This window comes from Tauraco erythrolophus, chromosome 1, assembly GCF_009769465.1.
Source record: "Tauraco erythrolophus isolate bTauEry1 chromosome 1, bTauEry1.pri, whole genome shotgun sequence".
NCBI classification, from domain to species: Eukaryota; Metazoa; Chordata; class Aves; order Musophagiformes; family Musophagidae; genus Tauraco; species Tauraco erythrolophus.
The window spans coordinates 41,029,389-41,054,957 of NC_141465.1; the positions used below are offsets into that span (position 1 = coordinate 41,029,389).

Sequence of the window (25,569 nt, forward strand, 5' to 3'; positions counted from 1 at the left end):
CATTAAAAAGCTACCAAGTCTTGTTCCAGAGGATGCCAAACAAGTTTGCTCTTTTGGCCATTTTATTTTTAATATCTGATGTGTAAAACGTAAATAATAATGCCATCTCAATTCACAGGTGATTTGTGAAAATAAATTAATGCTTGTAACAAAGCTTGACCTAGTGCCACAGGAAGACTTCAGTGTCTTCTTGATAAATCTGTAGCCCTGAGAAAAAATTCACTTTCTATGAATAGGAGTCAGCTTTCAATGAAATTTGTGACTATCAAAAACATTCACCAGGAAATATTGCAGATGCACTGTATTTTAACTTATGCCCTTTTTTCAGGCTTTAAAGATTAGGAATATTCTCTTCTTCTAGCTTAGAAAATCCCCAGTTCTTTTATATATACTGAAAGTTTCGGTAGAAGAGGTTCCAAGGGCTTTATCACACAGCAAATTAATACCAGATGGTAAAAGCCATGCCTTCAAAAGGACAGAGATGACACATTTGAACTGACATCTCCTATGGTTTGTCATTCCTCTAACTTCTATTACAATGGTTTCCATTATGTTTGGAAGTATTATGTGTTCACTGAGTGAGAAAAAGAGAGAACAGTCAGGCTGTCAAACCCGACAGAAAAGTTATTGGTTCAAAGGCTGGGAAGCCACGTATGTTCTTTTTTTTTTTTTTCAGAAAATAGTTCATTTATTTTACACTTTAAAATAACTTGACAGAGGGCTGAAGTTATCCTTTGAAAAGAAACAGGGCCCAGTTATCTACAATCCACCCTCTGGCTCAGTGCTTGCTTTAATCACTACCTTAGGAAACCATGTTCATTCTTCTCTGGAGCAGGGATGATTTTGGTTATGTCAGAAATTGTGCATGCTCTCTAGTAATTCAGCTGCTGTAGGAGGAGAGGGGTGGAGGGAAGAAAGGCCACTGCCACAAGTTTGAAAGGCAGCAGCTGTGATGTAAACCTAACTACCAGGTGTCCTATTAAGGTAACATCAGTTAGGAAGCGCTTGCTTTGTGGCTTCAAGGAGAATGGAAGTCTGTCTGCTTCATACTGTGCAAGACTGGGAAGTCATATTTGTTCCTCAAAGCAGAATTTTCAGCTCCTGGGAAACTTTAATGTCAAAGCTGAAATATATATGCATTTTTTGCACTTTTAGAATTTTTCAGCAGTCAGCCTGAAGCTTGAGGATCACAGGTTAGATGTAGGTGATTCAAGTGGGAATTAATTAGGACTCAGGAATCTTAGTCCTTTCTAGGTTCAGGATACTACAGGTAAAGTATGATTTAAATACCCAAAAAGAAAAGTACTGTTTATTCAATTTGGTGAATTTGTTTGTAGGGAATTAAATAATCCATGGGCCAACATGTTGAATGATTGAAAATAAAAACCAATACTCAAAAGCTATCCACAGAATCAGTATATCCTGTGGGGAAAAAAACACAGCTATTTGGGTATCTAGCTGAAGACTGTCATAGTGCTGATGGATGATTTCAAGTTTAGAACTCACTAAGTATAAAACTTTGTAGCCTTGGTGTTCTGCTCATGTTTTTGTCATATTAAAATAAATTCTTATAGAAGAACTTTTACTATATAAATTATTGTACTGAGCAAATGGTCAGCATTTCTCCTTTACATTCAAAGTCTTTTTAGTTGCAAAATTACATACCTGCACAATTATACTTCTTTTGCTTTCCTTCTTGCTATTTTATGATTGCTAAACTAAAAATGGGCCCAGTTCTTTTCAAAAGTCCATTTGGAAGCATTCCAATAGAGGGCTAATATTATATGCTTTGGCTATTTTGTAGCTATGTGACAGCTTTAACATAAAAATAATGACTAATAAACATCTCATACAAGATTCTGACACCAGATAAAATTCTTCAGCAATCTGTTTTCTAAATAATAGGGCAATTTCCTTTAGGTTTGATAAATAATCTTCTACATATTACTTAATCTTTTATCAAACTCTTATTCCTGCTTTCCACAGAACAGACGAGATTTTTTCCAGAATAGACCCAAGCTCGTAATACTTGAATGTTTCTTGTGCAAAAAAATACACACCTGTTGTAGTCATTGTCCTTTTGTCCATAAAACTTTTATAGCTTTTGGAAAGGAAGCTTTCTAATTTTATGTTTCACCTTCCATTTATTTTTTTACTATGTCTATACTTAGTAGGCAGCACTTTTCCAAGCTACTTGAAGCTTTTGAAGCTTAGTTGAGGAAAAAGGGCTGTGTGTTACAGGACATGGCCTGTCAAACTGCAGGTGTAGGACAATTTTAATGAGATGGTGAAGATCATGCTAATACATTCTAGCCTGTAAATATGTTGATTAAACTAGTTTGTTTAACAGTATTTTCCATTCAACACTTGTGTGAAATCTGATTTTAAAAATAATATTGTCAATTTCTTTCTTTGATGGAATTCTGCAAATTGATCTACTAATCGCTCTGATTTCAATGGAATCATAAAATCACATGCAGGAGGAAGGCTGTCTCTGTAGCTTCTCATAGCCATTGCTGAATTTCCAGCACCTGTCCGTACCTTTGCTTTAAGCACTTCTTAAACTGTGACACCCTAACAAATTGAGTTTAATTCATCTGTAATAAAGACTAGGAGGAAGTTCTGGTTTGTGAATGGCTCTGGCATACCTCCGCTGCTGGATCACTGGAGTTCACTGAAGGAGGGCTGCTCTATTCATACATGCCACCACCTGGCAAGATGATCTCCAGCATACCCTTTCCACCTATCCTAGTGCAGTTGTAGTTGCATACTCCTGTGCCCTTTCATATCATGGTTTCGTTGTCACGTTAGGAACAGACAGTGAGAATTATAAATAAACCATTTCACCTCTTTATTAAATGCTACAAAACCATATATGAATGATAGTTGACAGCGGGATTTGCCACTCACTCATTTCTCCTATGTATGAGTCTTAAAGCTTGTTCTGCTTCCTTTTCCTTGACCCAGGGAGTAATTCATTTAGTCCCAGTATACCACCACCAAGTAGTAGGATTTACAGAAGCTCTTTAAAATTTACATATATCATCATAGAGGTTTTCCTATGCAGAATAAAGATTATAAAGATTTGTTGTAGCCTACAGTAAACATCTTAAATTGCCAGAAGAAAAAAATGGCCGAAGATATAGTTTACATAAATTAGACTCATCTTTTTAATTTACCTTATCTCTTCTGTGGAACTTTTTTTGAGGCAGCAACTATGCATTGATTTAATTGGCCAGAAAAAAAAAAATACAGGAAAACATAAAAAACCCTCCTCCTACTCCCAAGATTTATGCTTGTTAAGATCATGTTGGTATATTTAAACAACAAGCTAAACATTTTTGTATCTTTTCAGATTTTGTGTGATGAATTCCGTGGCCACATAGCCTTCTGTTTTTGTTTCCAGTTAAAATATTGGGATATTGTGGGCTTTTATCATCTCTCTGCACCAGAAAATAATCATGTACAATACATATCTATCAAATAGTCTATTCAAATTATACAGAAAGGAAAAAGTTCAATATTTTTTGCTTTCTTAATTGGATGAGGTATTGTAATGTATAGCCAATGAGTCAGTCTAACATGTGGTGTTGCAAATACAGTTTTAGTGGGAAATAAAATGGCCTGCCTCCTTTTAAAGGGATGCATCTTCTCTGAAGCAATATAAAACAAGGCTTCAGTATTAATATGTGGACTGAAGTTGTATAAAGCATTTAAACACTGGATAGTAAAGCTAGAAAATTTGCAATGATGTTTTGACCAAGAAACCTTTTATAGAAATGTTGTATCAGCAAAAAGAAAAACTCCACAGTTTATGTAATTTTTAATTATTAATTTTCAGTATAATTCTAGGAATACTTGTGTTGTTGCTTTGCCCAGTTCAGTGTTTTATATATATGCCAAAGGGCAGCTGAGAAGAGGAGTGGTATTTTCTAAAATACTTATTGGTGACATAATTCTGCAGCCCTGAATCAGTGGGAACTGTATCTCTGTGCTGTACATGAAATCTTGTTTAGTTTTGAATGTATGCTTTAAAAATTGTCAGCTATGATTTTTTGACAAGTTACATTATTATATAACTTATGACACAGAAGTCAGAACCGAGCAACTAGATGCAAGAAAAAAACCCTGAACATTGGAGACTGTAATCCATGAACAAATTATCATTTATCAGTTGCTTTGCAGCACCAGTAAGGTAACATAAGATACTGCTGCCTTTGCTGAAGACAGCGTAAGCAACAGTGGGTTTTGACGGATGACAGTGCATTCACAGCTGAAAGCCTAAAACTTCCTATATCAAAGCCGTTTTGAAATGTAGGAAAAGTGTAAACATGCTTCTTTGTTATTTTAAATCTGTCTTTTTTGACGCAGTGTTTCTGCATCTTTCCAATGTATTTATTATTAGTTCATGGAGTACTAAAGACTTTTTATTACACTTCATTGTATAAAACCCTTTCTCTCATCCTGCCAAACACCTTTGATTGGATTTTTTTTGTAGACTATAATTTGAATAAATTCATATATTTATGTATCATCTTAATCTCCAATAGTGGTCATTGGATTGCACCATTCACTCCCAAACTATGAGAGCATTCTGCTTAGGAATACTTCCTGGGAAAATATTCTGTCTTAATTTAAGGACTGAAATAATGCAGAGCATACTACATACCGTGTCCTTACTGATAAAGATTCTGCATTCTATATTTGACTTGAAATTAATACACTTTTTGTTGTTGTTGTTATTTTCAGTTCTTGCCAGCAATTATTTTTCTCTAATAAAAAATTTAAATAGCTTTGAGCTAGTAGTAGATACTTTGGTGCCCATGAAAATTACGAAAGACAATGTGTGAATATTTTAAGATTAAACAGATAAATTAAGTTTAAAAATGTATGCCATCTGTATAGTAAAACTGATTATTTTTTATTGAAATACTTTGACAGATTTAATTGAATGCCTTGCAGAGATCTGAATGCATTACATCAATCCAGTCACCGTTATTGATCAAGATTTTAACTTCATTGTGACTAATTCTGTTTGCTTGACATCTGTTTTCCACAAAGAAGGAAAATTGAGTGTCAGCAATACAGTGCAATTCTTCACTGATTTTTTTGATCGTGCGATTACCGGATTATCAGCACAGTGGTTTAGCAATTCAAGTAGTTTTTTGGTTACCATAGTTCTTCCACTAGCTCTTGAAACATTCTTGAGCATTAGCAATTTACAGTTCTGGAACTTTTCAAGCGTTCCAAGATTTGCTGCAAATAAAAATTAATTATTCAGAGTTCTTCAGCCAACTATTTTGATACTTTTTAGAGTTCATTTTGTGCAGAGCCAAAAAAAGTTAGTTTGTTTACCATCCCCCTATTTACTGACGAAATAAAATTTTTTAAACTGTAGACATCCATGTTCTGTCCCTTTCTGTCACACTCACATGTGCACAATACAATTTTCTGAAATACAGACAATGAAACTCTCCGTAATTACTAGAAGTGAAGACTATAAGGAAAAAGTACTTAAATTATAAAATGAAGTGTAACTGAATATTGTCTACTGTAAGGAGGCTTTAGAATTTATGAATTCAGTGATTTTCAAGAGTCAACTATTTTTAATCAACTTTAAAGCTATATTTTTTCTTTTTTTTTAACTCATTTTCTTATAATAGTTGACATCTTTCAAGTGCATTAATGGTGGTATTTAAAATTAATGAAGTCTTTCTCTTGCACTTTGCTTCTCTCTGATATTGTGCTGCAATAGACCAAAATTGTACTAGGATTATATATTGAGACTAAAATCAGATTAATTAGTCAGTATTTATACCGAGATCCATTAACTATTAGTGCCATTAAATATGTCCTCTTACATCGATATTTATATACCTTGAGCATTTTCTTCAGACTTCATTTCCCTGAGCTTTCCATAATCGTTTCACTTTTTTATTATACTTATACATCTACCTTCTCTTTGAAGATTTAAAAAAAATAATTCAACAATTTCCTGAAATTACAATCACTCTCCTTGTTTGGATGCAATTTCTGGCTTCTGTACTGTGATTAATTTTAGAAATTTGTAAAATTTATTTAGTTAGTTTCAGTTTTAATTATTTCTATTTTGATATTTTATTTGTATTTTTATAGATTTTTCCTAAGAGAGGGAAGAAAATCTGTGTATCTAATATTTTTACATTTAAAATTATATCATTCCTTTCTCTGGATTTAAGTACACACCTGTTTCTATTTTTTTGGTTTAGTTTTCAACTTTGATGTTTTATACCTATGCTACCCAGTTGCTGTCTCAGAGGAAAAAAAACAGTGGCAATATGAAAATGATGAAACTTGCTTCCCTGTAACAATTTAATGTGATCCTTCTTAGCAGAACTAATTTTTCAGTGTTTGTCATGCTGAAATCGCCACCTGGTGTAGCTACCATTGAGCATATAGTGAACAAATTTTGCTTTTCCAAGACTGTCTGGTAGTATTTGACTTTAGTTATGGTCTATTTGCCTTTTTTTTTTTTCTTTTAAGTGTTACATCCTTCTAGCATAATATTATTACCAAAACTAACCTTCAGGCCGTTTTATTAAGATTGATCCTTCCTGAAACGAAAAGAAACTTGAATGTTTAGAAGCATGAATGCAGCCTTCTTCAGAAGTGTGTGGTTAAGGGAAGAAAGTTAAGCCTTGAGGGCTGTAAATGAGATGGGTGTGTACAGGTATGTGTACAGGGAGCTTCATCAGCCCCTGACTGCTAAAGTCACAGTGGCTTCCTGAGCCAGTTGTTGTGACTGATGTGGTGCTGTCACTCTCCCTCACTGCTGCTCCCTTTTCCCAGTCCCACGTGAGCTTTACTATTTAGCTTTAGCTATTCCTCCTAGTAAGATGCTAAATTCAGCTAGTCAGGGAGCATGGCATGTCCTCTCTGCCATGTTATCTGTTACCACACATCTATCTCACTCAAAGCTGGAGAAACAAAACATACCATTAAATGTCAGTATTTTCAAACCAAATTGTTCTGGGACTCTCATAAAATTATATTAATTCTCCACTTTGAATTAAAAATCCTCCACTATGAATAGTTTCCCAAACCCTTAATAAGACACGGTTACATAATTTCCTCTTGGGAGACCATTTCCCATAAATTCTAGTGATCTCAAATGAGAAAATTTCTTACTGTATAATAACATAAAATAAGTCACCTCTTCAAATTAGTTTTTCATTGTACATATGAGGCAAGAATTAAACCTGCAACATATATTCATTTCAGCTTTGAAACTCTCCAGAATGTGTTGAAATACTGAGTGACATTTAGATAAAATAGTAATGAGATATAGTATTTCCAGAAATTTTAAAATCTCTATGTATTTTTTCTTCCCTAAATCCTTGGTTACAACTCAACATACAATACAAAAATGTATTATCGGAAAAGTTTAACTATTACATTTATTATCGTGTAGCACTAGAATGAGACACTGTAATTAAAAAAAAAAAAAAAACAAACCAAAAAACCAGAAACAATCAAGACTATGCATAGAAAATTGCACTGGAAAGATAGATATTATTATTGTCTATCATATTTTATAATTTTTAAAATGGGGGTTTGATTGTATTTCTTATTAATAATGTTTAGTTCAGGTAAGTAGAAAAAACACTTTTGGGAGAAAAAGTGGTTAATTGCCTTGGACTCACTCAAGGCGTGTTTTTATTACCATAAATTATAATTGGATGGCTGACACCTGGAGTGGAAGTTTTACTTCATTTTTTATTAGTTTTGAACTGAAGAAATACTCGTACATGTCTGGCAGCCTGTTCTATAAAGCTAATGCCCCGGCTAATATAACACCTGGTATCTATTTGTTTTAGGTGTAATCTCATTTGTTGCTGAAGATGAAGACCAACAGCAGTCTCGACATAACAGCTCACCAGAGAAGACAGATGGTGAACAGGCCCTTCAGAAATTGTCATCAGAGACACCACAAACTGTTGATGCAGCAAACATGGGTATGTTTGTTATTATGGATAAGTTCATTGTCAGTTTGTGTAAACTTATATTATAATTTCTCTTCAAATTAAGTGTATATTTAGTATGGCAGGCCACATCCCTGCAAAATGTTTATTCCAGACATATATGAAACTTCTCCTTTTACAATGTTTGAAACTTTTTTATGAAGTATTAAGATGAGCTTTTTTTTTCTTTTTCGCAACCATGTCACTAAATGTCACTTGTTGTTGGAGAGGGCCACCATTTGTTAAATGCTTTCTTTTCAAAATATCCAATAATATTGATAGTGCTGATGTCAAAGCAGACCGTTTCTGAAATTCACATTGCTCCGCTTCATTCCACTGTAGAAAGGAATGAACTATCAGTCATATGAATGAAACTATCAGTCATAGATGCTCTTTTGGTTAGTTACAGTAAAATCAAGAGGAGAATCTCTTTGTCTTCTTTATAACTGTATTTTCTCTTTAACGGAATTTATTTAATTTTAATTTATTCTAATTTAAAAGAATTAAAGCCTAATTTTGTTATTAATAAATATTAAATAATTTGAGTTAATCCAATGTAAATATCAGAAAGTCTGTTCTTTATATATTCTATTAATATATAGAGAATATAATATGTGTTTAATAACATGTAGAGACTCAGACATTACTATCCCATCTTTGATATGAAGTGATCCCAAGAATTCACAGTCTATATAGACCAGAGAGAGGCAGGAAGAAGACAGAAGCTCAGAGAACTGAAGTGACTCTCCTTGATCATACCAGTAGCTTAATGTTGGACAGTACTGAAGAAAAATTTTCCTCATAAGCTGGAGCCCTATCAATGGATATACATTATCTCTCTAATATACCAAATTTGGTACCACCTTTTTTTTTGCTAAATATTTTATATGAATTTTGAAACACTTTTTTTTTTACACAGCTTAGGTGTGCTTAGCTTTGTGGTGTGCAGTCCCCTGTTTTTTAATAGTTGTACTTAAAACTAACAAAAGATAGTAAAATGTTTTCTGTGATTCTGTAACTCATATAAAATCAGAACTTCTAAATTTTTTTTTTTATGAAAACAGTTGATAATATAATGTGAGTTTAAAATAGAAAAGGAATAGAAGTGGAAGAGAATAGTGTACCAGGACATGGCAAAATGCTGATTTCAAAAAGAGACAGAAAATAATCAAAAAGAAAATAAGGTGACCAAAGAACTAAGGTTTTCCCCTAGTGCTTATGATACAGATAAGACTGTTGCAACAGAGGTAAAATTATAACAAAAAAGCAAAAGGCAAGTCAATGCTTGACAAATTGAGGAACAGGGGATTAAGAAGTCTAGAAATATTAATAGAGGATTTTCAAAGCCAAAGGGAAAAAAAAGTAAACTAAATCTAAAATGAAATAGAGAGTTTTGTAAGGACAGTACAGATTCAGTTCTCCTGCCTGGTTTATTTAAGAGGAGAACTCCAGTAATGTTGAATAGTATTTTTTTTAAATTCTGGCCTGAAAAGAGCTAGAAATAGGAGAAAGTCCTTAAGAAGGCGATCAGAAAAAAAGGAAATAATCAGTATTTAGCTTTCACTGCTTTTCAAGGTTCAAGAACATTTCCTTGCATTCCTCCTAACAGCTAGCTTTTTTATTTGAATTTTCATGTACAGCAACAAGGAAGTTGGTTGACATTAAAACTCACACAATGCATCATTGTAAGTTTACAGAATAAGGATTTTAACAAAGATTAAATTTAAGTGGTATATGCAGACAATGCAGTAGAGATGAGAATTAGCATATTTCAAGATATTGGGAGGAATTAATCATGAAAGAAATATGATGAGTGATGCCAAGTACAGGGAAATATTGGAGATAATCTTCAAATCTCTGCTGAAAGCCTGAAAATGTTTGTGAATATAATTATGCTTCTATTGTCCAAACTAAACACTTCTGCTTATGAGGTATTTAGGCTTTGCAAAGTTAGGAATCATCAGTGTGAAACTACTAGAGGCTGAAAGTAACTGAAAATAGAAGGTTAAGTAAGAAAATAAAATGTTAAGTGAGTGGATTTCTCAGTACTGTCCCTATCACTAGTACGAATTGAGGGCATGGTTCTTAGGTAGCAAATCCAATGCAAGTTCACTGTTTGCTGTTATTATTATTACTGATAAGCCTTTTGCTCAGTTTGATTCCCTGTTAACAATGTAAGACTGGCTGATATGCTTATGCATTTGGGATGTTTTTCAAACACGTTGGTGAGTGATTAGTCTAATAACTTGCTGAGAGGGGCCAGGTAATGAGCTCCAACTCAGCTCCCTTTTTCTCTGCACACTAATTTACATGGGTATAATCACCACAGCACACAGGGTCCCACCAGGACTTGGAGCAATCCGCACAGGTTATTCACATATGGCTTGTGTCAAGTTACTGCGTCTTATCTTTCAGTTACCATCTTTTGCTATTTTTGTGCTACTGTGGAGTTACATCTTTGTCTTATTGTAACCTATGTGTTTCTAGTAAATTGTACTAACTCAATGGAAGCATGACTGCTTCCAATGTTTAGGACATCATTAGGATTGCTTTCTAAAGTGGACTTAAAGTAGGACGTGAAATGACTCTTCCCTAATACAGTATTGCTTAATAATAGGATTTTTTTTTTCTTCAATACAGAAGATATACTCTTCCAATGCCCATATCCTAGGAACAGCAAGCTTCCATCTCACCTTTAAATCAACCAACTGCTTCTAGTCATTTCACAAAACGTTATCTTGCATCCCAATTCTTAATTTGTACTATTTTTACAACACAAAAACTTTTCCCCACAACTTTTACAACTGGGGAAAATACCTGCTGAAAATGGCTAAATAGAGATGGAAGGTAACAAGGTGTGGTCTAACTTACACAATAGTGGTAGTCTTTTTCTGAACTTATTTCAAAGAGGAAGTAACAGAGACTTAGCTTTATCCTACACAGTTTTCTTATAGACCTGTATTATTACAGTAGTTTTTCATAAAAATTAATTATTCTATGGCTTTTCAGAGTAGAGTGACTGATAGATATTTCTGAGATTTAGGATTTCTTAATTGCAGGGTCCACATCACTAGTAGAATGCAAACCACTTGCATTTGACCAGAGGCATCACACACTGAAGAAGTGCACCTCAGAGCTGACAGTCCCCAGGGCTGCTATTAGTGGTCTGGGGTAACAGATAGTAGTGGAATTATGATGTAGAGAAAAATAATATACAGACTCAAATCAGTAAAGACCAAAACAAGTATGAGCTTATCCATAGCTGAATAAAGTTAGAAAAAAATCTCTAATGATAGACTCATGTGCACCAAACATGTCTGTCTTGCTGTCAATCAGTGAAAACTATTCCTTTAAACACACTAGAAACTGCTACCTTGTTATACACACCTTAACATACAATATCATCTTCAGGTACACACATATGCATTATATAAGTATGTATATATGTATTTACCTTCTTTCTTTTTTTTTTTTCTTCTCCAAATTGCATTATAGGTATGACTGTAGAATATAATATTTTCTAGAATAGTTTTCATATATTCTTTTTGCAATTTCTACAAACAACACTCAAAATGCTCTTCCAAAAAGTTAATGATTTTGAAATTTATTAATGATTTCTTTTTTCTCTCAGATGCAGTTAAGAAAAAGCTCTTTTAGTGCTTGCAATGAAAATCATAGATACAGCAATCTTTATGACAAATCCTTTTTATGCTGCCTTATGTCGGTGGGGGGGGAAAACAACAAATCAAAAGCCAAACAGAAAAATGTCTGAAGTGCAGATGTAGTGACAGGGGCTTGCCCCTTTCTAAACTGACATGGACTTTCAGTTCTTTCCAAAGCATATTTCTGTCTTTCAAGAGAAGAGGTCCTAGAGTTTTTTCTCATGGGAGCCAAAAGTAAACTGAGGCTAAGTGGTTGCTAAGACTGAAGGTAGGATGCAGCTGGTCTTTCATATAAGATTTATTTTTAGATATTCCTATATACTAAAGCGCTCAAATCATAAATAAATATTAGTCATTAATAGTATTTTTTTCACAGCCTGAGTAAATGCTGTGAAGCCTCCTACACTTGGCAAAATTTCTTCTCAAAGTATAGGAGATTTTTCGGCTCTACTATGGAGTCCATGGTAACTTCATAAGCAGGACAATTACCCCTGTGTTGTGCTCTGTCCCGTGTAGCATGTGGGCGACAGGGAGGATGCTTGGCTCACTCAGGTTCTGCTAGACCAGCTCAGCCGTCCTCAGGATCCCAGCAGCTCCCCTGTAAAGAAGAGTCGAGAGTGGGAAGTTGGTGCGGTTGCTGCGATGACTAAGACTTGCACTGCAACTGCAAATCCCACCTCCCTCCTCCAGAATCCCTGTCTCTCTCTCTCTTCAGCAGTGAGCCTCGGCACAGAGCTGGCACTTAAGCAACAGCTTTTAATGTTCCTGCCAGTGGTGATGTCTCACAGAGCTGTGCGCTACAGATGCAGAATGTTTATTTGTACAGCGTAGGGGAATTTTGCATGTGCTGTTCTCCTATTCTGGCTGCCCTAAGCATTGCCTTTATCCAAAGATTATACTTCCCATTGTGTTCTTCTTATGGAATGCATTTAAATTTTTATGCCATTGCTAAGTTTTTGAATTTCTTTTTACTTGAAAGGCATGACGTCAAAAAGATACGCTACTTGTGAATAAGCCATGATAAAAAAGCATAGTCAAAGTGGCTAGGCCAGGCATTCATTTTGACAAAGCCTGTTTTATTTATCTTTTTTAAGCTAATTTATCCAACAACCTGGCCTTCAATGACAGTTGACATTTTCTAGTCTAAGTTGTCATTGTACTTCTTATGATACGTGTCTGACATTAAAGTGTCTTTCCCGCTGTTTGTAAAAACAACTGCTTCTGAGCGAGTTCATTGAGGAATTGATGCCTTTGAAAGGTAATGATACTTGCACATGTTGTCTTCCTAGGCTTTCAGGCTTGAAATCAATCCCTGAGAGCTGAACACCTGTGGTATTCACGTAAGGAAGATAATGAAATAATTTCTTTGTTGTTGCAACTGTTAAAGGTGATTAAGAGGAATACAGTACTCAGGATAGTGACAATTTAAAATAAGACTTTGCATTTATTCATGATCATTTTTTTAAAAGATCATAAGTATGCAGTGGTAAATATTAGGATTTATTCAGAATTAATGCAGTGATATAACTAATATATATATAGTTTGTATATCTCACAAGCATTTTTATTTCTGTAATTACTATCTTTCTAGCAGGAATAGTCTATTTTGAATTACCTACCTCAAATTTGGATTGTGTAGTTAAGCTATTTTTCAGTTTAATCTGCACTCTGTATGTTCAGACATATTGTGCTCCACCTTCAGGCCAGTTTGTTTTAATTGATTCTCTCTCTTCCGTAAAAAAAAAAATTACAGAAGAAATATTCAAAGAAAATCATCCCCGTGTAAACTGTATTCATATTTGAAAATGTAAAACACCAACTAGGGCTTGCTTTTTTTTTGGCAGCATTTTAGCATTTGTAGCTATACAAGCTTTTGGGGATGGTTTAGCATATGTAGAACATTAAGGATTAGGCTGTTTTATCCTTTTTTCCTTTGTCAAAAAGAACGTTCAGTTATTGTTAGCTTTCTCAGTAGGTGCCCTTCTGCAGTACTGCAGTCTGGTAAGTGTTACTCATTTTCCTGTGCCCTTCTGAGACTCAAACCAGCTTGATTCCCCTAATAAACTAACATGTTGTTTTGAAACAATTCAAATGTGGCAACGCTTCATGAACCTGTGGCCCACATGGAATTTTGTGGGGCATAGTATGTGTGCAATTAAAAATCTGTGCAAATGAAGCATGGTAGCCCATTTAAATTTAATACCAAAAGTGATCTATAATTGCTCGCAGTGTAAGGCTGTGAACTTTAGGTTACATCATCCTCCATGCAGCAGGTGTTTTAATATTGCTGTGCTGAGAAGGCTAGTAATGTGCATCTGCCCTAACCACTCCATTTGTAAACCTGTACATCCGTATATTTTTGGATGTCGTAGCATGTAGGATTGCATTTGCATATAAGCAGATTAAATTTTCTTACCTAATTAAAAACATCTGTGATATGCATTTTGCTTGTTCTGATAGCCCGTATGAGCTATAAACTACATTATTGAGAAACACGTTCATTCTGTTGTCTCTGGCAGATCTCAAATATTTGTGTATATATGGAATTTTGTCGATTAGTGGTCTGTTTAATAAAAATATTCTGAAAAAAAAGAAAAAGCTGAGTGAAAATAATGGGTGTAGTTGTCATGGTTACATGGCCAGATGTACTCTGGACTTTTGCCTGTCCCTCTCAAGTTCACCTGTGAAATGACAGGTGTGACTTGCACCTCGCCGAATTGAAACGGCACAGCAGAACCACACTTAAATTTCTTCCCCCTTTAATCCACCCGTCAGCAATAGGGCTGACATAATAGGTCCAAGTGTAAACCCTTACTAGTAGTATTGTGACAGAACACATTCAAAGTGATATGAAAAATAACATTTTGGAAACAAAAGAGTAAATGAACTAGCAACAGAGCAGTAGTTTCTTTACAGCCAATGCCCTTGCTATTAGGTTTGAGTGTTTGAGATGCTCTTTATCTAGGTCATCATTTTGCCTTTCCTACTTTGTCATGCTTACAAACAATTCTTATTTTACCCCTTAGCAAGTAATGAATTATAAACACACAGAGAGTACATAATAGTTATGAAAAAGAACACTAATATTTACCCGTTCCTCACAGTCATATAAGCATGTCTGGGGCAGAAGATAATGGGGTGAGGAGAGGACAGAGGGAAGGCCCCTGTCAGTCTCCTCTGTTCATGCTGATTCAATTGCTATGACCCGGAAAGTACACATCGAGCCAGAAAACAAGAGTCAAAATTTATAGCCTGATACTTGGGACAGTTCATAAGAAGTGGAGTTCAAATCAAATATGTGTTTTTTTAAAGTCTTTCCCAGTGTTCGTGATTTTTTTTTCCATTTGAATAATTACTTCACTCTATTACATGAATCTAAATATTAATGAACATTCAAATTACAGTAACATCAACACGATCATCTAAGAGCAATTGCTTAGAATATCTTACTGCTTAAGGGTGTTTTTTTTATGGATGAATTTCTCTTGTATCTTAGATCCTTTTGTCCACTCAGTAGCCTGCTGCTGGTATTTTCTAAGGACTTTTATTTCTATAGCAGCTGCAAAATAAATGGTCCATATAGAATTCTGGCATTTAAATTATCCCAGACACTGGAGATTCCTGCATTCTCATACATTCAGTTAGGAGGTAGGTTTGCCTAACTAACCAGCAAAGGACCACTCTGACATTTTTCCTGAGTAGGCAATAGATATTTCTTGTCCATTGCAGTGATTTTTTTTGTTCTGGTGTCTACTGTCTCTCTCAAAATATTTCCTTTGTTTTCTCTGTGGGTGCAGTAGAATCCCAATTGTTCTTGACATACTTATGAAATTATAAATATTAGGTAACTAGTGTTCTCACTGTGGCAAAAGACAAATGACATTTTATACATTGTCATCAGAGAGTGAGAGTACATATATGCAAGAAGCATGATTGAGAGGTTTGGATGCACTTTCAAGGCATTATTTATTTCTGTTTATGTCATGTGGCACAGATTTTGTAGTGGAACTTTCTCTATCAAAGGGATTTTTTTTATTAAGTAGAAAGAAGCTCACTGAGTAACCGTGTTCTTTTGGTACATTTTTTCCCTGTTTATCTTTCTGTAATAGAACTCATTAAACATTCCTACAGAAATTCATGTGTTCACAAGTCACTGCTCCTTTCATACTCAAATATACATTTCTGAAATCAAAGAGTTCAAAGCGGGTATGTTGTTGATTTGCGTTGATTACTAGTACCAGATAAAACTATCACTGATATCAAGAAGGAACAGCTGTGAGAAACGTCTCAACCATTGCAGTCATAGACTGGAGCATATTCAGTTGCTATGTGATGTCAGCATTATCACAGTGAGAGTTAACATGAATTCAGAAGCCCTTGTGGCCTTTTTGAGGAATATCCTACTGAAGTCTTTGGCCTTTAGCATCACTTGATTTCTAAAAGAAGCTAAGAACTTCTTCATTTGTACTCTGTTCTCTGCCTGTAGATCCTTGCTGTTCACTGTAGGTTGATCCTGAGTCTTGCTCTCCCTCAGAAGCAATTGTAGGTTAAATTCAGTTAAAAGACCAGGTGCTATTTATTCATGATCAAATAAAAATTCTTCTTTAAAAACTTGCTCACCACTAACATGTTGTTTTGCCACTTAGAATGTAACGCATCTCTCATACAAGGCCTTTATCTCTTCTTCCTGGAGAAATAACTATATTTAAAGCAAACTGTATCATCTCTTTGGGAGACCCCTGCATTTTGTGGTGCTCTTGGATTACGTTCAGTTTCCCTTACTCTAAGTGAAAGCAATCTGAGATGCCAGATTTTTTGAACTAAGGAAAACCTGTACGTGCTATTTCTTATGGAGAAAAAGCTTTAGAAGACTGATTATCCACATTTTTTAAAATTGAGATATTTGTGTTAATTCCCTCCAAAACAGTATAAGTATTTGTAAGAAAGCTACTACTGTAACCCACTAAGTGAGGAATACTTTTTCTGGCAAATAAAAGAAGTCATACGTGTCACTGCTAAGTTATGCTAGTTCTTGAATATGCATTTGATTGAATTTGTCAAGTATAACTCTTCTAGGTTTTCAAAGCTGCTGCTGCAGGCATGTGCAAATCTGGTTGAGGTGGGAATTGAGTGGCTAGGACATGTTAGGTGCAGATTGGGTTTCCAGATGGGCTGTGTCAGACACTGGTAAACTTCTCTTTTGTATACATGTGCACGACAAAATAATTTTTAGAGCTAATAAACTTTGCAAAATTAGAGTGGATTTTCACAGAAAGAGTAAAACCCATGTTTCTGTATGTAAGGTGACTCCTTCAAAAAATGTCATCCCCTGCTCTAAATGAAGTGCTACAGTTTTCACAGTAAAATATCTAAAACCTGTTACTGTAACAAAAATACTGTGCATTTTCTTAGAGTGTCTGTAACTGGGTTCCTTTGGCTAGAAAATTCCAGAACAGCAACCCAGGGAAGACAACTGGATTGGACAATTTTAAATTGGAAAATGAGTTAGGCAAAGATATTAGCAAATGGCAGTGAGTTTTAAAATGGAAACAAGTAGGCTAAACTAATAACCTTTTCCTTTCCCCCTTATTAACTCTTGTGCTAAATCTGATTTGCTGCTGGTTTTGTAAAAACTTGAATTTTTGAGCCCTGCCTTTTGTACGTGAGGAGATGAAAATGTAAACAACAGTGTCAAGTGTCAAATTAAATTTACAATTTGAATTCTGGTAATTTTTCATCTAATATACCTTAATGAAATCATAGAAGTATAAATATGCAAAAATAATTTGAATGCTGTTATAATATTAGCAGAAAGGATTACAGTAGTGCTGTTATCTCTATTTTTTACTTCTTTTGTGCATAAAAAATTTAATTGAAATGTAATATTGCAATATTTCATTTGCTAATGCGCCACTGATTGAGAGTTCAAACCATACAATGGTTTGCACAGGATGCATACATCAACAAATGTGCTAAAATTTGTATGTAGGTAGTTTATATATATATGTATTGGAGATTATGGAGCAACAATCAGTCAATAGGTAAATGAGATGTCTGATACTAGAATGAATCTGTCTAGCAGTCCCTTTGCTCTTCTGTGAGCTGAGGAAATACTTCAGAAGACTTTTTGTGGTGTCGTTACCTGTCTGTTAAACTTCACATTTCAGTTCACATCCAAAATTTGAGCTGATTTGCAGTGAACTGGCACATCCTTTTCCTTTACCTTGAAGTACCTGCCCCACTTGATATTACTGTTTACTGAATATTAGTTTGACTGCCTATAGTAACCTCATATACCCATACTTTTTCTCTTGACAAATATAGTGGGGTTTTTTCAGGTGAGATTTTTTGAGAGGTGTTTTGAGTCCTGAGCACATGTTAGTTTATCTGTTCTGAAAGGTCCTTTCTTTTTCCTTTTCTGTTTTACACTGTTATATTTATTTTGTTCTACTGAACTTTTGATCTATATTTTTCCATGAAGACTAGAGTAATCTTACTGTCATGCTTCCGTTTCAACTGGTTTGTCCTATTTCTCCTATGATCAAGGAGATTTGGGAACACCTCAAAAGAAAAAGGGAAGTCTATAAGTCTTGGAAGAATGGGCAGGCATCCAGGCATCCAGGGAGGAATACAGGGAGGAAGTTAGGGCATGTAGGGAGATAATCAGGGGGGCAAAAGACTAGCTTGCTCCATAAAGGACAACAAAAAGTCCTTCTATAAATACATTAACAACAAAAAGTCCTTCTATAAATACATTAACAACAAAAGGAGGGCTAAAGATCACCTCCAGCCCCTACTGGTCACAGGGGGTCTGTTAGTCACTAGGGATGAGGACAAGGCTGAGGTCCTTAATGCCTTCTTTGCCTCAGTCTTTAATAATAAGGTTAATAGTTCCCAGGTGAGCTGGCCTATGGTGTCTGAGAGCAGGGAGAGAGCTGAGAGCAAATCAAAGCTCCTGTGATCCAAGAGGAACGGGTCAAGGATTTGCTTCGCCAGCTGGATGCCCACAAGTCTATGGGGCCTGATGGTATCCACCCGAGAGTCCTGAGAGAGCTGGCAGATGTCATTGCCAAACCCCTGTCCATTACCTTTGGGCAGTCTTGGCTCACTGGGGCAGTTCCGCTGGACTGGAGGCTGGCGGATGTTACCCCCATTTACAAAAAAGGGCGGAAGGAGGATCCGGGGAACTACAGGCCTGTCAGTCTGACCTCGGTGACAGGCAAAGTCATGGAACAGGTTATCTTGAGTGCTATTAATGAGCACATACAGGTTAACCGGGTGATCAGGCCCAGTCAACATGGGTTTATGAAAGGCAGGTCTTGCCAATCAAACCTGATCACCTTCTATGACAGGGTGACCCGCCTGGTTGACGAGGGAAGGGCTGTGGATGTAGTTTTCCTTGACCTCAGTAAAGCTTTTGATACAGTTTCTCATAGTGTTCTGGTTGAGAAACTGATAACTGCTGGCCTGGATAGGCACACCCTCCTTTGGGTTAAAAACTGGCTGGATGGCCGGGCCCAAAGAGTGGTGGTAAATGGGGCTAAATCCGGCTGGAGGCCGGTCACCAGTGGGGTTCCCCAGGGCTCAGTGCTGGGTCCGGTTTTGTTTAACATCTTTATCAATGACCTGGATGAGGGGATTGAATGTACCCTCAGTAAATTTGCAGACGACACCAAGCTGGGAGGCTGTGTCAATCTGATCGAGGGTAGGGAGGCCCTTCAGAGGGATTTGAACAGGCTGGATCATTGGGCTGAGGCCAATGGCATGAGCTCTAATAAGGCCAAGTGCAGAGTCCTTCACTTGGGGTATAAAAATCCCAAGCATCACTACAGGCTCAGGGAAGAGTGGCTGGAGAGCTGCCTGGCGGAGAAGGACCTGGGGGTGTTGGTTGACTACCGGCTTGATATGAGCCAGCAGTGTGCCCAGGTGGCCAAAAAGGCCAATGGGATACTGGCGTGTGCGGGAGATGAGTGAGGACACCTGACACGATCAATGTGATCAAACAAGTGAACCTTTATTTGCATACACTCAGCGTGCTTTATAGCTTTCTAAACAAGACTTGGCAATCTATGATTGGTTACAATACAAACAATAGCCCACCCCTGAGTATGATTGGTTGCATCCCAGAAGCAACGTCATCATGGTGTCGAATTCCCTTTCTGCATCCAGGCACGTGCTCCCAGGAAAGGCTGGATTGTTCACATGTCTCAGGTATCCTTCCACACATCCCCCTTCTTGTTTTTGAACAATCCAGACTTGTTTTACAACCCGTTCAATCATTTTCGTGAGCAAGTTTAACAGACAAATTATTAAGCATACAAGCAACCCCCACACCTGCAATATACCAAACAGCAAGAAACATAGCAATTTTACTGCCCTTTGGAATAAAAACAGGTGGAGTTAACGTATATACCCTGACCTTAATAATCCCTGTGTAGTCTGCATCAATAACTCCTGGTAATACAAAAATACGTTGACGTGATGTAGATGAGCGACCAATTAATAAGGCTGATAACCCTTCACCTAATGGTCCTTTTACATTTGTGTCTATTACTACTACTTTGTCAGAGATGAGCGTTGAATCTACTGTGGTTTCCACATCCACTCCGGCACTTCCTGTGGTGGCGGCACGGAGGGAACAAATTCCTGACTTGATACTGGTGTTGCTCCCCGATTTACTATCATCGTGCGCGGGGCTGGCGCGCTCGGTTTCCAGTTTCCCTGCTTCCGGCACTCATTGGTATTATGATTATCCCTTTTGCAATTTTTGCACCATTTCTTGCTACTATATTGCTGCTGTTGTTGTGGCTGTTTACATTGAGTTCTGTAATGGCCTGATTTCCCACAATTAAAGCATTTATTTTGCTTAGCTCCTCCCCCTTTTTGTTCTACTAGAGGACGAACAGCACTATATACCGCAGCAGCAACTAAAGATGCAGGACCGGTGGTGCGTTCCATAACTTCTAACATATCTGCCACTTGGGCATCTCTAGGCAATGTGCTCAAGACCCTTTTTGCTTTATCATTAGCATTCTCAAAGGCAAACATTTTAAAGACTTGTTCCTTCATTGTCTTGTCCAAATCAGGATGACTTCGAACAGCCTGATGTAAACGATCAATAAAGGAAGGAAAACTTTCCTGGGGGCCTTGTTTAGTATTTGCAAAAGAATATACTTTTCCTGGTTCTCTAATTGAAATCATTGCTTGATAAGCTAATTGTTGTGACAACTGCAATACTTCTCCCAGAAACCCTTGCTGTAATGCCGTATTTGAAAAAGGACCTTGACCCATCAGCATTTGTGCTTGAACACCATATAGAGGATCTCCCTGCTGCCGAGGTCGTGCAGCTTCACGTTCACATAGTTGTTGCCAGGCTCTGGAAAACAAAAGCTGCTGAGAAGGGGACAAAAGAATATTAGCAACTTGTTGAGAATCATGTGGTATCAGCACATCTGCTGTGAAAATAAATTGCAAGAGTTGTTGAGTATAACTGGATTGAAGCCCATATTGTGATACCGCAGAACGCGCCTTTTCTAAAATTTTCCAGTCAAAAGGTTCCCATTTTCTATTTCCCCCATGGTCTGTGATAATGGGAAAGGCAGATGGTAGAAAATTTCCTTCGATTAAGGCTTCACGAATAACTCCCTTCCATCTTCTGCTTCTTTCTTCTTCATCCGGTGGCGCAAAGGGTGGTGGAGCAGTCGGCACTGGCGGTGATAACGACGTAGCAAAAGGATTAGGTGTATTGTGGAGATTTTTCCTCTCGTTGGCATCTGTCGTTTTTAATTCCGAGAATTTGTCCATAACTTGCTGCAAGACTTCTTCAAATAGTTCCTTTTTCTCTTGTTCTCCCACAGAAATCGATGCGGACAAAGGTTCCTCCACTGGGTGGAGCTCTCGGCGGGGTGGTGGGAGGTCAGGGTAGAGGCGGTACTTAGGCCGGCAGGACCGTCCGCCTGTTCCCACGCCCCTTTGTAGTTCTTCCGCCTTCTCTTCCGAGTCCCCCTTTTCTGCCCACGTGCTGCCGCCATCTTGGCGCATGCTGTCGCCATTTTGGCTGCCGCCATCTCGGCGCAGTTCTAAGCACGTGGTCCCTGAATTCGCAGTTTCTACTTTGATAGGCACAGAAATTCGCGTAAAAAAGATAGAGACGATGATCATGAGAGTGAAGAGAAGGAGGATGAAGACGATACCAGTTATTGTACTAAGAGCAGCTTCAGGAGCCACAGCACCTACAGCAGTAGCAACAGTTCGTTCGACTTTCATGCTATGTAACGCTTCTTTAATTGACTTCCACAGGGTAGCATATTTATTCGCCTCCTTTGCACTCGCTCCCCCCGAACTGATATCATCCCATAGCTCTCTACCTATGGCTTCCCACGTAGCGAGTTCAAAAACGACTCCTACTGAGGGGATTAATTCTTTGTTCCATGCCCACATTAACAGCCCTTTAAGAGCCGAGGATTCATATTTAAGTCCTCTCACAGAGAGCATGTGTTGGAGCAGATTTAGGACAGCCTCTTGTTGCTTATCCAACCCCATCTGTCTCCCCGACCGCTCACCTCTTCTAGGCGAGATTCCAGCGTCGATCCAGCGACTAAACAGGTGCACCTTTTTCCACTCAGTGACTGGGCAGGTCACTGCTCATTCCGCCGGGGCAGCGGATCATTCGGTCGGCATTCCACCCTCTTCCTCACCAAGTCTTACAACTTTGCTGTGAGGATTCTGAGGGTCCCTGTTCGGGCGCCAATTGCGGGAGATGAGTGAGGACACCTGACACGATCAATGTGATCAAACAAGTGAACCTTTATTTGCATACACTCAGCGTGCTTTATAGCTTTCTAAACAAGACTTGGCAATCTATGATTGGTTACAATACAAACAATAGCCCACCCCTGAGTATGATTGGTTGCATCCCGGAAGCAACGTCATCATGGTGTCGAATTCCCTTTCTGCATCCAGGCACGTGCTCCCAGGAAAGGCTGGATTGTTCACATGTCTCAGGTATCCTTCCACAGGCGTGTATCAAGAATAGTGTGAACAGCAGGAATAGGGAAGTGATCCTGCCCCTGTACTCGGCACTGGTGAGGCCGCACCTGGAATATTGTGTCCAGTCTTGGGCCCCTCGCTTTAAGAGAGATATTGAGCTCCTGGAGCGAGTCCAAAGAAGGGCGACTAAACTGGTCAAGGGGCTGGAAAATAAAACTTATGAGGAGCGGCTAAGGGAGTTGGGGCTGTTTAGCCTGGAGAAGAGGAGGCTGAGGGGAGACCTGATTACAGCCTACAAATACTTGAGAAGGGATGGTGGGGAGGTAGGGGAAGGGCTCTTTACATTAGTGATGGGTGATAGAACAAGAGGAAATGGGTATAAGCTTAGTCAGGGGAGATTCAGGTTGGATGTTAGAAAGTATTTCTTCTCTGAAAGGATTGTCAGCCACTGGAATAGGCTGCCCAGGGAGGTGGTTGAGTCTCCATCCCTGAATGTGTTTAAGAAAAGGGTGGATGAACTACTTAAGGATATGGTTTAATGGGAGACTAGGGATGGTTGGACTGGATGATCTCTAAGGTCTTTTCCAACCTAGAAATCTATGAAATCTATGAAATTTCCTACCAATAAATTTGTGGAGGGATTGTGTACCATTTTTTCTTTATTATGCCTTATAATGTCTTCTGTGTCACAGTGGTTTTTATTAAAAGCATAATTTGTAAGTGCTATGTTGTAGATCTGATCTCAAGGATCTTTCAAACAATCCTTACTTTTCCATAGATAAATGAAGAGATGAACAGGCAAAAATGTCAGCAAGAACTACAGGGATTCCTGTGTCCTATATGTTTACAGTCTTCAGGTCAAAGTTCCTTTGTTTTGAATTAATGTTCATTTGTCAGAATTAACGTTTGCATTCATACTGGAAAATTATCCTTGAAAACAAACTTAGAAAAACATTAATTTTATCATTTGGAGATTTTTTGTATTGAATAATACTAAATGGTGTTTGCTTCTTTTTTAAGGAAGATACACTTTTTCTTTCTAAATACGAAGACGTAGGCTGCTTTCAGAGTGCCTCTTGTAGAATACATGTGAACATTATTATTACTCTTTGAAAGTGATATGATATTGCATTCGAATCGACGTTACTTGCTAAACAATATGGCAATTATATTGCATTGTTTGGAAGCATAAAATGCGTATTTTTAAACATCATACTTTTTGCTTAGACTTCACGTGGTAGTCACGTAATTGCAGAAAACCACGCTTTTTACATAGCAGGTGGTTTATAGATGCAGCTAAAGAAAAAGCATCTAGCATAAGAATTTTGTATGTCGCTATTGTGGATATACGCAGTACTAAATAATGTGCAGTGGACAGAACTTAGCAGGAATTTTTTAAAAAAAGTGCATAGCATTTATGAAACATGAGAAATGTGCATGTGTAAATTGCTGTCCAGTCATTTTCAGTTGGCAATGCCTTGTGGTCGCTTGTGTCCATGTTATTTCAGACTCAGACTTCATGCACATTTGGAAATATAGCCTTTAGTAATGAGGAACCTCATAGAAAAGTTGCAGTCCAGTAAGAACAATAATAGTAATTCCTGGGGTTTTGGGCGGTTTACAAAGGCTTTTGTGTTTTTCACAATTAGAATGAATTATAAAAACATGATCAGTGATCCTGGTAAGATATTAAACTTGTGTTAAGTGTTATTTAGTAAGAATGCTGCTTCTTTCATCGTGTGATATATATACTAACTGTTGAATGTTAGGAAGAGTTAGTGGATTACTTTCACTAAACTCTCTAGATTTATCGGCTATCCACACCTTATTTGTCCATCAGTATATTGAGAAGTTACTAAGAACAACTGATAAAGTTCAGCATCTGTAGATATAGCAGACAATATCCACGAGATTAATGACGGGTTGGTTTTATTTAGTGTGGAAGTACAAGAAAATAAAGCCCTTCTACTTGAAGATGAATGGAATTTGATTTTATCATTTCTCATTCTGCCCACTTGATCATTGTGATCAGGATTCATATAACTCATTTTACATTTTTCAGATGTATATAGAAATAAACATAGTTCTCGTAAAATGACTAAGGAAATTTTCCTAAAATGACCTAAGTGCTAAGCAGATACATGTTAAAGAGGTCATATAATTATACTTGTTAATATCTTCTTCAGGGAACACATAATTTTTATCTCAGAATAATGTTGCCTTTTTTTCTGTGTGTGGTTTTGCTTTGTGTTGCCTTTTTGCCTTGCCTTAGAGAATGAGATCAAATGCCTGCTCTGTGGCAGAGATTGGAATGGAAAGTGATCCAAATCCCAGTGAACTTGATTAAAAAGTTCTTTTTAAAGTAAAGCAGTTATGCTGAAAAAGAATATAAATAGACCCTTGTCAGATTTAATGCCTTTGCATTTGCCTAGCTGTGTTTCTATGAAACATTAGAGTAAGACTATATTAGGGTTGATAAAATGCTTTTGGTTAATTTAACATTTTACCATACCACCTGTACTATGCAAAAATTAATTTTTATTATTAGAGAATAAAACATTTTGTAATGAATGAATGGTGTTGAAGAATCACTCTGTAGGACACATGAGTATAATTTTTGTAATTCTGGCTTATCTTCACTGAGGAAAAAGCATTCTTAACCTTAAGATTTAACATGTTTTTTAAAGGAAACTGCTTATAGTGAGCCTGCTAGAGTATGGTAGCGAATTTAAAAGTGAACCCTGTCAGGAAGTGATGTGTCTTCTTGCTGAAGTCTCATGTAGGTTCATGTAATAAATTCAAAGTTAACTCATAGTTAAAGGTTCAGTTAGAGATTAACATGTATTCCAGAATATGTTCTTAAATTTAAATTAGTTTCCTGGTAGCTAGAAGGGGTAAAATCTTTGGATATTAATGAA

At 37.0% G+C, this 25,569-nt stretch overlaps 1 protein-coding gene across 1 annotated transcript in view; it reads left to right on the forward strand.

The window, feature by feature from the left end:
* CFAP47 (cilia and flagella associated protein 47) overlaps window positions 1-25,569 on the forward strand; it is a 343,401-nt gene that overhangs the window by 182,022 nt on the left and 135,810 nt on the right. Inside the window, exon 50 of the mRNA XM_086608696.1 lies at window positions 7,857-7,994. Within this exon, the coding sequence (XP_086464822.1) occupies window positions 7,857-7,994 (138 nt within the window). The remainder of the gene's footprint in view (window positions 1-7,856; window positions 7,995-25,569) is intronic.